The following is a 14372-nucleotide window of genomic DNA, read 5'->3' as shown; positions in this document are numbered from 1 at the left end:
CTTTAACCCAATAACTAAAATATTTTAATAATTATTAAGTAAGTTCTAATAGAATAGCTTCATAAATATTGTTCGTAAACTACTTTACCGTCATCATAGTCTAGGATTAAAAGATACTCATGTATTTATATTTCAATAGACTCACTTTTTATAAAATAAAATAATAGTTTTATGGGATTTTCTGTTGTGGGATTAAAATATATCCATATTTTCTGTTTGGGGATTAAAAAACTAACGTTATGGGATTAAAATATACCCATGATTTTCTGTTGGATTTTCAATAGACATGGACATCACAGTCTACCAATTTCAATAAGCAACGTCGCGTTTTATTCATAGTCCTAATCACGTTTGCTCGTTTAAGCACAATCATAATGCTAACATTAAACACACAATCATTCCAAGGAAGGTGTAACAATGGTTTAGTCGCAATCATAAGCTAAGTCCATCACTTTAGTCATTGTCGACCGATCATTGTTCTTTATCATTATCGTGCGTTGACTATAACTTTAGTCATTGTCGACCGATCATTGTTCTTTATCGTGCGTTGACTATAACACAAACGAATAGTTATTCATATTCATAAATAAATCGATATATAATAATAGCAGAAAGGATCCGTAACAGGTATCCTTTGTCGAATAATAGCGCTTTAACTTATACATGGCTAAATGTCGCCACATTTATCTTTATATTCACTATGATAAGTCTTACATTTAGATTAAAGGTCGCAATTTGAATTCCCAGTAAAAAAAAATACTCTTATATAAAGAGATCATGACTGTGGGAAATCTCGATAACTAAAAAAAAATGATTTTATTAAAATATTTGGAATTACTATTGAAAGAAGATACATTTTATAAACTACTTTAAAGAACAATAATAATACAACCATATAGTTCAAGAAATGGTTACCAAGATTTGATTAAAAGGGGAATAAATAGTATACACCTGAGTAAATCAATCAATCATCTCTAATGTTCTAAAATATGGTATATCCCTATTCACTATAATACATGCAAAAAAAAAAAAAAAAAACTAGTGGAAATAAAGAAAATGAAATTAAATAAGGCACAGACCCACTTAATTTCACCTCATGAAGAAGAAGAACAAAGAAAGAACACATGCTCTTCTTCTTCTACAAAAACCAAACAACAAATTACAATCTCACCAAATCCTTGTGGATCAAACAACTACAAAATATAAGTAGAGTATATATTATATCACCTTGTTTGATCTCCGTCTTAGCACCTTCAAATCCCGAGGAACAATAGAAACCGAGTCTACACAAAGCCCTCCTTTCGAATGTGTACAGTCAATCTGTTTCATGGAGAACCGTACTTCGGTTGCACGATTAGAATCTTCCACCACAAAATCGCCTACTTTGTATTCTATCCAGCACCCGCGTTTTTGGTTTCCATATGTGTCCACTTCGTGTAAGGTGTCGTCCAGATAACGTTCTATAAAGAAATGCTGACCATCTGATAGCCGGATCTCGAACTTTACTGGCTTAATGTCCCAACCGTGATTGTGCTCATAACTGCAAACGCGTCGTCCCAACCTTTTATTGTATCTTCCCAGGTGAATCCTGAATGATAGGGTGTAGATATCGGCTGGAAAATGGAATTTCACTAAACCGTCTACTTCAAACCACCATATTTGTTGTAGATATGCGACGGCTTGGAATCTGCAAACGGAGAGGGGGGATAATCATTAGAACTTGCAACTTTTAAACATTTTTCTTTTGGATAGATATTCCATATGAATTTGGATGGATCCAAGGAAATCAGTTTGAAAATATAACTTAGTAGACAAATAACTATCTCATCACCAGATGCGATCACATTTAGAAACATAACTTAGGCAGTCATTCCATTTATTGGTTAAGTGTTAATTTGAATTAAGTTCATTTGCTAAATGTCAGCTGAGAAAAATAAGCTACAACTTAACTTGGTGATCTAATAAGAATGTTTAAAATACAATTATTACCTTAAAATTAATCAGTTCGGTTTTTCCCATGATACATACTTAAGTACTTCATGATTAGATATTTTCATTTAGTTATTCAGCACTTATTTTTCAATGAATTAACTCATTAGGCACTTAGAATTCATATTTAATACTTCATTTTCAATTTATCAAACAAACCCATACACAGATTTAGACATTTATTGATGATTTCTAATCTGCATCCAAATCAAATCCAACTACGGATACAAAGATTTTAAGCTTCCCCCAGAAGTATCAATATATGTCCTAATTTTTTTCAGCTTCTAACTGTATATCAATGGAAGATCTTTTACTAGGCATTGAATTAATCAAAGTGCTAATTAGTAAAATACACTGCAATCTTCTCTACACATTATTTTGCATTTTCTAAACTTCTCCTACAACAGGTAGGGTGATCACTAATCATAGCCTCCTTCATATTAACCATTATAGTTCAAGCTATTTGGGCTATAGTACTTGCTCAACTTTTCTAGAACACATCCACCAATGTTCTTGTATAAAAAAAGTTCATCATTTTAGTATGATGAGAATAGAAATCCTAGCAATTACAGCAAAATGCCGGTTTTTCTTATGTTAAGGTAAGATGTGATTTCGGGGTTCTTCAAGAATTCAAAATGTGACGTGAACAAATGCAAGTCAATTGGAATGATTCCTAAATATTACCCCCTATTTAGAAAATGAAACAGACAAGTCTTCATCATTTGAACTCATCCAACATAGACCAAATCCAGGAAATTATATCATCAACAGCATCGCAGTCATGATAACTACCCATTCTCAAGCTCAATTAGTCATTATTGGGCATGAGGAATTAGTTTCAAATCACCAATGTTCCTTCATGTTGCTTGCATAAAAAAAGTTCATCATTTTAGTATGATGAGAATAGTAATCCAAGCAATTACAGCAAAGTGCCGGTTTTTCTTATGTTAAGATAAGATGTGATTTTGGGGTTCCTGAAGTGAACAAATGAAAGTCAATTGGAATGATTCCTAAATATTACCCTTATTTAGAAAATGAAACAGACAATTCTTTATCATTTGAACTCATCCAACATAGTCAAAGGAAATTATATCATCAGCAGCATCACAGTCATGATAACTACCAATTCTCAAGCTCAATTAGCTTTAAAATCATAACAAGCATCAATTCTAGCTAACTGCTTCTTAAAAATGCGAAAAATTATCATCAAGAACAATATCAGAACCATAAAAAATCCTCAAACAGCTTAGTTTTCAGATATAAAGGAGGCAGGAAAAAACAATCATTATGAGTTCTTCAAATAACATCCATTAATTGAGTCAAAACATATAAAACTAACCTAGATTCTTCAGTAGCAATCCAGTTCCAGTATCTCCGATCCTCAATTCCAGTTATTGACATCGATTTAGCTGAGATTGACATACAAACTCTTCCCGTAAGCTTATCCAACCATACTTCCTGCAACATAAACCACACATCAGTAATATTTAGGTTTTCTAGAAAATGATTCATGAATTATAATCAAAGAATTCAAACAGATCACATACCTTTTTTCCATCGTCAAACGGTACAGGACGAGAAAGTAGGGCGAATATATCCTTCTTAGACAGATTCCGATACCTCTCAGGCGGCATTAGGTCAAGTAGATCTTGGTAATTCGTAGGGAGCTTCGATTCCCAAAGAGAATCGGCCGAAGCAGCGCCTCGAAAGGCGTGGTTGAGCCTGGCGAGTTTGCAAATCTCCGGTGGTGTTAAATAGAGAAAAACACACGCAACACAGCTTTCCGGTATATCGCCGAGACCAGCGCTTCCGCCGTTGATCGATCCATTCGAACCTTCCGCCAAAATTGAAAACGATGCTCCCATCTATACGAAGCGAATTGCTCGTTAACCGTTCAAATCATTGACGCCGGAGAGAGAGAGAGAGAGATTTAGAGAGAGAAAGGAAATGGCCGGTGATTTACGGAGGCGACTGAGAAATTGGTAAACACGATGGAGAAAGACAGCCGTTGCCTGTCCTTTCTTGACTATCTGTTGTTGGAATAATTTATTAAAACAGTTATTTTTATTATTATTATATATATATATATGTGAAAATTAAATTATAAATAAATGAATGTATTTTATTTAATTTACTTAAAAGAAAGAATCTGGTGGTTGGAAGGAATAAACCAATGGCACCCTTTTTTGGTTCAAAAGAGGAAATTTAGTGACAGCTTTTTTTCAAAACAATGTTGCTTTATTTCTAAGCAATATATCATAAATTCTTTTCAAACATGTTTAGTCATGAGTTAAACACATTAAATTAAAATTTATGATAACTCACACCAAAAAAAAGTTTTATTTATTCTATAAACGATTAGAGGGGTCTTTCAGTACAACCGGTAAAGAAAGTCGGTGAATTTGATAATTTCTGAACTCGTTAACGCTATATTTTATGTTATGCGTTATTTCGTTGGTTAACATTTATTTTTCTTATATTTTTCACACTTATTTTTTAAATGGTTAATTGAGTTATATTTTAGATGTATTTGGTGATGCTTTAGACAGGAAATTTGATGAAATAACCCTAATTGGAAAAATGATCGACACCTAATAAAAATTGCGCAAATGACCACTTCCTATTGTTCGGACGAAAATACCCTCGTTGCGTCATGGTCGTCTCGCGACGGAAATTCAAGACTGAATTGAGTATAATTGTTCAGCACGATCGTCTCGCGATGGGGTATTTTCGTCCGAAAATATGAAGTGGTCATTTGCGAAATTTTTACTAGGCGCTGATCATTTCCTTAATTAAGGCATTTATTAGCGTCATTTCATCAAATATCCCCTTTGGACACTCATTTTCTTTTAATATTTTTGTCGTTATTTTTAAACGACTTTCATCTATATAATATTGTATATGCATTTTAATATAACCAAATTAATACAAGAATCACAAAAAAGACTCAACCTACACAAAAGAGATAACATCCCATTGTATAGTCCCTCCTTTTGTGAGCACGTTTACAAATCAGACTTGCCCGAGCTAATTTAAGTCACTTTGAAGTAGAAACGTCTTGGTTTTCTCTTTTTGATATTTCTCTTAACATTCTCAAAACTGCATCATCCTATCGTTTATAATTGAAGGTGTGCATGGTAATGGTAATGAATATTTCATCTATATTGATTCTAACGATCAGATGTCCACATATCATCTCGATCATGAATTTCATGTCACCTTCTCTAGCATGCGTAGAACCAATCTATACCGCATTCACGAGGACAAACAACAATGTGATGAACAATTGAAAGCTCCTCCACGTACTTGATCGGTAGTGTTAGCTTTGTTATCGTGTTCTTCATTAGAGAATTGATGAGATAAACTCCAACTCAACACCATAATGTGTCTAAGACTTAGAGGAGTGATTTGTAGTAGATATAGGTCAGGAATCCATCTCCTTACAGGAGTGTCAACATTTGGGAGCCAGAAATACCAACAAATGTTAGACATATTCTTGTATTATTATATTATTTGAAATAACATGTTGGATTATAATCTTAGTAAAAATTAAATGAGTAATATATCTCTAGTTTTAATTTAAGAACAAAATATGTGACTCTTAAAATCCAATCATTTTGTTTTCTCCCCAAAAATTTAAGAAATAATTGTATACAAACTATTGTTCAAAAATGTCTTATTTACACCAATCTCATCCAAATACAAATAAAGATATCGATTAATTAATTATAGTTGTCATATATATATATCAAGAAATTAACATAACTAGAAAGTCACCTTTCTCCTTTGTAATTTTAAATTGCCAAACAAAACATAAAAAATAATTGGAATTGACCACTGAAATGATCAAATTGTATACTATTCATCCTACAAATTTGTGGGTTTTTTTTTCAAATAATTCAGAATCAAAATGTTAATTGGACTTGGATGCCTAAAGGCATGTTATAATTTATGCTAGTTCTAAGAAGTTTCATTCCAAATGAACAAAGTCAAAAGATTGATATTTTCACACATTGTGAGGTGAATATTTTATATTATATCCATGGACCAATAACAAATTGATAATAAACAATAGAAAATGAAAGAAGTTTCATTCCAAATGAAAGTTTGAAGATTGGTATTTTCAAACATTGTGAGGTGAAAATTGAATAATAAATCAATGGAACAATAACAAAAAAAAGAAAATAGAAAAAAGAAAATCACGCCCAGTGGGACTCGAACCCACAATCCCTTGATTAGAAGTCAAGTGCCTTATCCATTAGGCCATGGGCGCTTTTGATTAATGTTGTTAATATTTATTATATAACTATAATAATAATAATAATAATAAGAATAAGAATAATAATAAGTACAAAAACAAACTGTGAAAATTATAACTAGTATAAACTATATACAGATACAACCTTCCATGATCTTAAATTAAAACCAATCAATTTTTTTTTATCCATTTTTACCTTTCGACAATTTTTAAAAGTAACTGTGAAGATGATCTTGACAAAATATTTATTTTTGAATAACATTTAAATTATAAGTACTTGTATTTAATTGTTTTGTCTTAACATCAAACACTTTTATAACTATTGTAGTTGTTTGCTAAAATACCTAAATAACTAAATAAGCTTTTATATGTGATAAGGTCATCATTTATAATTCAGAATTTTCTTAAGTTTGTAAGAATTTGTTTTTAACAAATATTAATTATATATTATTATTATTAATTAAATTATATTGTAATTTATGTAATTTTTTAATTTATAAAACAATAATAAATAAGTTATAATTACAAAATCAATTAATATATATATATTAAATATATAAATATAAAATGGTAATAATTTATACTCCTACAATCTTAGTGTTTTCATCCAGTTTTTAATTCATTTGAAAAAAATAGGTATTTTCAAATAAATTCAGTATTAACTTAACTGATAATTATCATCAAAGAGAGCATATTATTTTAAATAAAATGATAAGGTTTCACATGGTTATTATACAAAGAAAATGAAAATAACCAACCAACCACCATTCAACAGGTGATTGCCCCCAAGAACCATATCACCAATAATTATTGTTAAATTAATAAAACCCTTCTTCTTTTGACCTAAGAGAAGTGGTAGGTAGCATTTTCTTCATTGTATATGCATATTCAATATTGAAACAAGAATAGGTTTCCTTCTTATCATTCTCAAAATGGGCTTTTCCAAAAACTAAATGAAACAATACCAAAAGCCATCTCATTGATTTTCTTTTCTAATCTTCCAGCTCGATAATCTTAACAACTGATGCATCCCCAACCTTCTGGCACACTACAACCCTATCGTGGGACTTTATAACTCCAGATGCCTTTCCGTGGTCAAGGGCCACCTTCAGAACCGAATCGTTAGTGGCACTGTTAGATTCAGCCTGCAAACAATATAAGAGAAAGAGTTGTTTTGATCAAACTGAAATCTCGAAAAAGAATATGAAAATCGGTTTAACTTAGCGAATTTAGATAGATTTTTTAAGTTAAATAAGCACCACTTATTTGTGTAGATTAAGTGGTAACCTGTAAATCTGTTTCAGTTATTCACCGATGAAACAACAATAAAAGACAACTAAAATTGGGAGCACTTACGGGATGACTAGGATCAGCCAGCATGGGGAAAAGACCCCTAACAATCAGCGATTGCCTTGCCTGGAAAAATGAGACTCAGACTTGAGCAAATATTGAAGATACTAGAAACAAGGGAGGAAAAAGTTAAGTAATTATTGGATCAAACGCACCTCAAATGCACCGGTGAAGCTCCACCTTAATTGATTTGTTTTGAGACGAGGAATAACAACAGATAGAACAGGCATTGTTGGCCTGTACTTGGCTATTAGCCTGCACAATCATAGAGCTTGTTTTCAGAAACTAAATTTTGGGACAATCATTTTGTTGCTTTTGGTATGGTCCAAATTATTTTTCTTCATTTAGTATTATAGAGATAATTTCACAATAGATGGTGATCTGATTATCTTTTGGATGATTGTAAATTTTCACATGCATAACAAATGTAGGTAGATCATGATATTATTTATACCTTGCAGCCCTGCCTGATGAAGTGAAGCATATGATTACGGAGGCTTTTACCTTGATGGCTGCTCGTACCTGATGGAAATGTAGTGTTTCACATAAGCAACATAACAAATCATTGTCGGTCTCATCAGAAAGAAGATGAAATTAGAAAATGTCCATGAAAATATAGCATACCGCTGAGGAAGCAATTGATTCCAGATGGGTCATTGGTTCGCCAACGTATTTGACAGTCTTCTTAAAGTACAAATCTTGATTGAAGACTTTCTCAGCCTACCAGAATATTAATATCAATACTGAGTGTTCCAAATTAACTTGCAAAACATATATATTTTATATGCAAAGAAACCCACGAAGGAAGTTTCCAACAAATCACTGGAAGTAGTAGAGTAAGGACGGAGTTGTGAAAAAATAGTTGAGACGAGAAAGTTCCAACTTCACATACTAGCCGTTTCTTGGCATTTAAATCCCCATAAGCAACAGTTAGGCCTTGCTTTATGAATTAAGATTATTTGGATGTACTCCAAAATAATCATTTATTCCATCCATCATCAATCACTTTATCAGTCAAATCACAACTAAAATACTAAAATTGTCTAACTATATTTGTTATAACATTTTAAAATATTAAATACAATTAATATTTTAGTCATTTAATTTAAATAATCCACTCTTTCATCAAATACGTCTTTTTAAATGGATTGTTTTAAAAAGAAAAAACTACATCAACCAAGCTCTTAGTCACTAAATTATCCAAGAAATTCACCTCTGCACAAATTTTTCCAACAGTTGAAATGGTCTCAACAGGGTACAACCCACGAAGGGTCTCAGCACCAAGAAGAATTGCATCACTTCCTGTATCATCAAATTGCAAGGAAAAGTCAGAAAAGTTCATGCCAATAAGTTTACATGTTATGCATGTGAAACTTGTAAAAAGGAACTTTCAGAATAAAATAATAATTCGTGCAACTTCTTGAAAACTTAATATCAAAATAGGAGATATAATTTCGTTACGACCCTTAATTTATTTGTAAGAACCATGTGAGACAAGTGAAGCTAAGCATCATCTAGGTGGCCTAATAGGATCAAGAACAAAATCCTGTGTACTTTGGCATCTTAGTAATCTAAATCTAGACAGAGATGTATATGGTAACATTTATCCACAACAAGAGAGATACCATCCAGAACAGCATTAGCCACATCAGTTGCTTCAGCACGAGTTGGTCTAAGATTTCCAGTCATACTGTCCACGACACGAGTAACAACAGCAGGCTTTCCAGCCATGTTACACTTGTAGAGAGCAGCTTTTTGGAAAAAGAAAACCTGCATACAAGAGCAAATAAGCAGCAAATGATAAATAAGAACCAAGAACATTCTAGTTTCAACAAATAGAGCCGTGCATTCAGATTCTTGGTTATTCATATTATTAAATATTAGCAAATGAGCCTGTTTGGAAACTTGTACTTGTCATGGTCACAATCTCATTGACAAATCGACAAAGTTAAAATTGAAAGCAATTATTGTTGTTTGGTATAAGATTCTTTATGAATCATGATCCAAATTATAGTGTAATTTTTGTTGCTTCATTTGGTTTACAATTTCTTTTCTCATGTTCCAAATTATAGTGTACTTTTTTGTTTGGTATTCAGATATTTTTCTCAATCATAATAAAATAATTATCCTGAAATGCAACATAATTTTTTATTGATTACGGAGATTTTGGTCAAAAATAACAAATGTTTTGTTTTCCGAATCATGAAAAAATGGTAAAGCAAAACTGCTCATAGTAATTGCGCAAAGAACTATAAATGTGTCAATGTAAGCTAAATATGTGCGTTGTACAGAGATCAAAGAAGAATCCCACAAAACATTTAGTGCAAACCTTTTCAGGTGGAAGATCAATTCCAAGATTTCCACGAGATAGAATAATTCCATCAGCTTCTTGTAGGATCTCATCAAAGTGGGTCAAGCCCTAAAGGGGGAAATATGGTGGAGTTACTATTTAAACAATTCAAACAACAAACTGAAGGCAGATAGAGATATGTTGATTCAAGGACACTCACCTCAACATTCTCAATTTTTGCAAATATTTGAGTTTGACTAAGATCGCCTAGCTTTGATAGGAATTCACGAGCCTAGATGAACATCAAAGAAATTTGTTAACCAATTCTTGTAGAAATCACATGAAGACAAAATATAAGCAAGTTGAATTAAGTTCCTTACTTCACGAACATCCGCTGCGTGTCGAGTGTATGATAGCGAGATAAAGTCAATCTTGTTCTTCACTCCCCATGTACTAATGACCTGAGATGAAGTTAATTTCATCAGAAAAGCTATTAATAATGTTTTCAGAAAATGACAAAATTAATTGCATTTTTTCAGAGATAAGCATTTGTTATCATGGTTGCGAAACTAAAGAAATTCAATGTCAGAACAAGGTTATTCTTTTCCCACATTTTCTCTATGATAATGTGCTATTTATGAGTCATATCTGGCACAAAGTCGAGGTTTAGGTTGATTCTCAGATTTGAATTCAGACTTCGCATGTTTAACATCAAGCTGTTTTGTTATGGTAATTTGTCTGTGATAAAAAACAAAACAAAAAATCTACATTTGGCTGAAAATTTTGATCACTAAAAATTTCTGGACCACAATCCAAAATTTGGCACAAATTTATGCTTTTTCATCCAAATGCTCCTAAGTCCAAAAAAAGGAATAACAGAAAACATGATTTGTACTAAATACCATTTTGCCATTACTCCCCAACCCAAAACCCTCTCCTCTAACTAAATGTCGTTTACAAATATGATCTCATTTGGATCCATGTTCAGAAATCTAACACAAAAAGTATTTCCAAATGGAGCATAATAACAGAAGTCCTATTCAGTTCAAGTTCAGAAACCTAAGTATACCACCACATCAAAGTTATAATGTGATTTGAAAACAAGTGTGCCATAAAGGTAAGAAGGAAAGCAAAATTATGAAACAAATAATATGAAATTGTAAATGGTTAACAAAGAAATCTATAAAATGAAATGAAACCAATCGTGTACTATCTCAAATCTTACTCACCTCTTTATCCTTATCAGAGAGTGTAGGCAGATCAATGTGAACTTGGGAGGCATGTAAGGTGAACAGTGACCCAGTTAATGTTGCAGTGTTCTTTATCACACAAACTACATCCTCTTCTTTCACTTCATCTACCTGCTCAAAAGAAAGTATTAATCATAATGTGATCATCCTACATGCTCAACTCAGTTAAGAAACCTGCTCTCAAGTTCATAGTAAAGAAGCCGGATCTTATATACAGAAAAACAACAGTAGAAGTTAAGTATCAATTGAAACAAAGGATACAGTAACTACCTCTAGCCAAACAGAAGTAGATTCACTGCCTGTAAATAAGTACTGACCAACAAAGATGGTATCTCCCTTCTTCACTGCCTGCACAAACCATAACCATTACTAGTCAACCAAACACCACTCAAAAGGATAAATGCAATTTCAACTACTTAACGTAAAATCTCAAATTCAAAATTTCAAAAATCGACCAAGGAAATATGCTGAAAAGGGGCCTGAAGCGACGTCTTCATCAAACTCATGATAAAATTCATAACATCAATAAACATAGTCCACTGCAGGTTATTATTCCTATAACTCAAACTCTTTTTGCCTCACTAATAGAAGAATGCAAGTTCAGACCTCCGTGTAGTAACTCCATTTTATCAAGTCAAACCAAAGGTACAAAATAGATGCAGTGTAATGACCCAACTATATAAGAGTGCATCATAAAATTAATAGGCGAGAGTAACATGACTTTGGGTCAAGTAGGGTTGAGGATAATAATTCACCCTGAGTCCTACTAGAAGAATAGGCTATATTGGTGTAACCATCAGTTTTTCTCTAATGAATCAAAGGGCTGTGTTTGTCTATCCTCTCTTCTTCCCCAATTTCCCCCACATATGTTTGTTGAATCTAGTTTCTAAAAGGTCATTGTCCAGCTTGGGTTTCCAATTTAGCTGTTGTATTTATCATTGAATAATGGCAAGCTTCACATAACACAAATTTTGGGGATTTATATACATATCTACTAAAATGACTTATGAGCCAAAAAGAAATCCTGTGCAAGTACTGCAACATCTACACAGATGACAGCCCTTCCAATATTTTGGAGAATAAATTAACTAGGGAAACATATCATTGAACAGGATATGTGTTTTATACCTTTGCCAATCTAGAGAAGTTGATGGGCAGAACTTCAGAAGAAGAGTCTTGACCTTGATAAGGAGTCAGAACAACCTTAGCATCCTCTTGAAGGGAAATGGACTTCTCACTGCTGTTGACAACTTGCAATTCTGCACCTACTGTATCTAACATAACCTGGAGAAAACACAACAAACATGAGAAGATTCTACGTGTTTGTCTTTGATACAGCATCAAAATCAAATAATAGGCACCACACTGTCCAAAGTTCTAAAGTCTTAGCCTTTCTAACTTCTTGTGCATAGTACTTACAGCACACAGCTTCTTGGAGTTCTTTACAGAAGTCCTCAAGTTTTCCAATGTCTCCTGATGATACTCAGCATCTCCCCACGAAAAGTCAAATCGAGCCACTGCAAATTCATACATACATACATACATATGCTCAAAACACAAATCTCCAAAATTTCTCTTGCGAATTAAACAATAAAAAAAGTAAGAGAACACATACATACCTGACATTCCAGCTTTAAGGCAGGCAGAAATATCTTCTACCGACCGTGACTTAGGACCGAGAGTCCCAACAATCTTTGTCATTGCAGGAAAGAAATTCTGCAAATCCAGCATGATCATCAAGTAGAAGTTTCAAATCAGATTCGAAAACAAATATTAGAAATAATCAATAGATCTAAATCAAGACGTTGAGGATTGATATACATACAGATTTTGATGGCTCCAGGATGGATGCCATCCTGATCGGCTCCTCGAGAAGTAAGTGATTGGAATGCATAGTTGATTTCTGAAAGATGAAGATCAAAGAACAGGAAGATGAAGATTGAAAGCTTGGAAGAGGCGGCCTTCTTTGAACCTTTAGAAAGAAGAAGAAAGAGAAATTATATGACTCTGAGTGGAGAAGAAATAGCGAAAGGGGAAAAGAACCTATCTTTCTCGTCAATTTCTTTTTCAAAAAAGGATATCAAAATTAAATTAAATTTAACTAATTAAGAAAACGGATTTTATTTTATTTTATTTATTTATTTGATTAGGGTTTTATTTATTTATTAGGATTAAACTAAATTAAATTTATTTGGATTTAAATAAAAATAATTAACTATTAATTGATCCAATGGGATCTACAAACCGACGGAAGTTTATTCTCTTCTATGTGCGGTACACTCGCCTTTAGTTTAGCACTATTTAAATTGATAGTGATTTTCACCTTCAGCAACTGAACAAAATAATATATATATTTATTTATTTGACTAAAATAATTCTCTATTTATTTTTTTAGGTAAAATTATTATTTAAAATAATTAATAAATAAAGAGGAGAGAAGGTGTCACAATCTAACTTCTTTATTTTTAATAATTTTTTTATTTAAAAAATTAAGACTATCTTAATATTATAACTCAATTTCAATTTTCTTTTTAGTGAGAATCGAATTAGTGATTTTTGTTCTTTTAGATTCGACTTTAAGTCATTAAATTATTTTAGTGGATTAATCCAATTAATTCACGTTGAATTAAATCGTATTAGAATAAATAAATCGGTCGAAAAAAGCTTAATCCGACACAAAAAAAAAAAATAGAAAGTTAGCATTAGTTACCCCTAATTTCCTTCTCTTTTTTTTTTATATATCATTCACTTTTTTCTCTAATTTTATTTTTTAAAAAAAGGGAGAAATATATGTTTATTCATGTCTTCCTTACTTATTTTTCTTAATTTTGATCTTATTCCGTGGTATAACTTATCGATTTCATCTCTAACAATAACTCTTGACAATTTGCGGTATATAATCGTCAATTGAATTATCTATAAGATTTTATTTGAATGTATAACCTTGAGAATTTATAAGATTAATATCACTTAACTTTTTTCTAATTTCATTATTACACTCCAAATGTTCGATAAAATGTTTGCTTTTTTTTTTTCTTTACTTTTTTTATCCTTACACTCTAAACTACTTGATAAAGTTCTAACTTAATTTAAATAGTTGAGTTTATTTTATAATCTAATATAAACATAATTTGAGAATATTCAATTATTTGTCCAAATAATATTTTACAATTAGATATCAAAAATTATGGAACATCATTATGTTGCAAAGAATCAAAGATATTGATAAAATTAG

General features: G+C 31.8%; 2 protein-coding genes and 1 non-coding gene across 3 annotated transcripts; all 3 read right to left on the bottom strand.

Moving 5' to 3' along the window:
• Window positions 1-896: 896 nt before the first annotated feature.
• On the bottom strand, window positions 897-4008 carry LOC124938133 (F-box protein PP2-A15). The gene is made up of 3 exons (XM_047478509.1): window positions 3537-4008; window positions 3329-3447; window positions 897-1687 (listed from the first exon to the last, which is right to left on the bottom strand). Exons 1-3 carry the CDS (start codon window positions 3852-3854, stop codon window positions 1219-1221), a joined length of 906 nt encoding a protein of 301 aa, XP_047334465.1. The 5' UTR covers window positions 3855-4008; the 3' UTR covers window positions 897-1218.
• Window positions 4009-6189: 2181 nt separating this feature from the next.
• TRNAR-UCU lies at window positions 6190-6262 on the bottom strand. Its single transcript has one exon. It is a non-coding gene; the product is annotated as a tRNA-Arg (tRNA).
• Window positions 6263-7044: 782 nt separating this feature from the next.
• LOC124938088 (pyruvate kinase 1, cytosolic-like) lies at window positions 7045-13154 on the bottom strand. Its single transcript, XM_047478459.1, has 16 exons — window positions 12963-13154; window positions 12757-12853; window positions 12557-12654; window positions 12266-12421; window positions 11408-11485; window positions 11117-11248; window positions 10268-10348; window positions 10108-10179; window positions 9927-10016; window positions 9223-9367; window positions 8811-8899; window positions 8222-8317; window positions 8052-8119; window positions 7753-7852; window positions 7604-7663; window positions 7045-7392 (listed from the first exon to the last, which is right to left on the bottom strand). The coding sequence occupies exons 1-16, from the start codon at window positions 13029-13031 to the stop codon at window positions 7240-7242; spliced, it is 1584 nt and encodes a 527-aa protein (XP_047334415.1). The 5' UTR covers window positions 13032-13154; the 3' UTR covers window positions 7045-7239.
• Between the last annotated feature and the right edge of the window lie 1218 nt (window positions 13155-14372).

Source organism: Impatiens glandulifera, chromosome 5 (assembly GCF_907164915.1).
Source record: "Impatiens glandulifera chromosome 5, dImpGla2.1, whole genome shotgun sequence".
Taxonomy (NCBI): Eukaryota; Viridiplantae; Streptophyta; class Magnoliopsida; order Ericales; family Balsaminaceae; genus Impatiens; species Impatiens glandulifera.
The sequence above is the reverse complement of the archived record's forward strand: the minus strand, read 5'-3'. Positions and strand labels throughout refer to the sequence as shown.

Bases quoted from the DNA above. Each gene is read 5' to 3' on its own strand.
- LOC124938133 (XM_047478509.1), bottom strand. From the start codon at position 3,854: ATGGGAGCATCGTTTTCAATTTTGGCGGAAGGTTCGAATGGATCGATC. The intron at 3,448-3,536 runs GTATGTGATCTG...TTTATGTTGCAG, and splicing joins CGTTTGACGATGGAAAAAAG to GAAGTATGGTTGGATAAGCT. The intron at 1,688-3,328 runs GTTAGTTTTATA...CTCCGTTTGCAG, and splicing joins ATTGCTACTGAAGAATCTAG to ATTCCAAGCCGTCGCATATC.
- LOC124938088 (XM_047478459.1), bottom strand. From the start codon at position 13,031: ATGCATTCCAATCACTTACTTCTCGAGGAGCCGATCAGGATGGCATCC. The intron at 12,422-12,556 runs GTAAGTACTATG...TGTTTTCTCCAG, and splicing joins ACTCCAAGAAGCTGTGTGCT to GTTATGTTAGATACAGTAGG. The intron at 11,249-11,407 runs GTAGTTACTGTA...TCTTTTGAGCAG, and splicing joins CTACTTCTGTTTGGCTAGAG to GTAGATGAAGTGAAAGAAGA.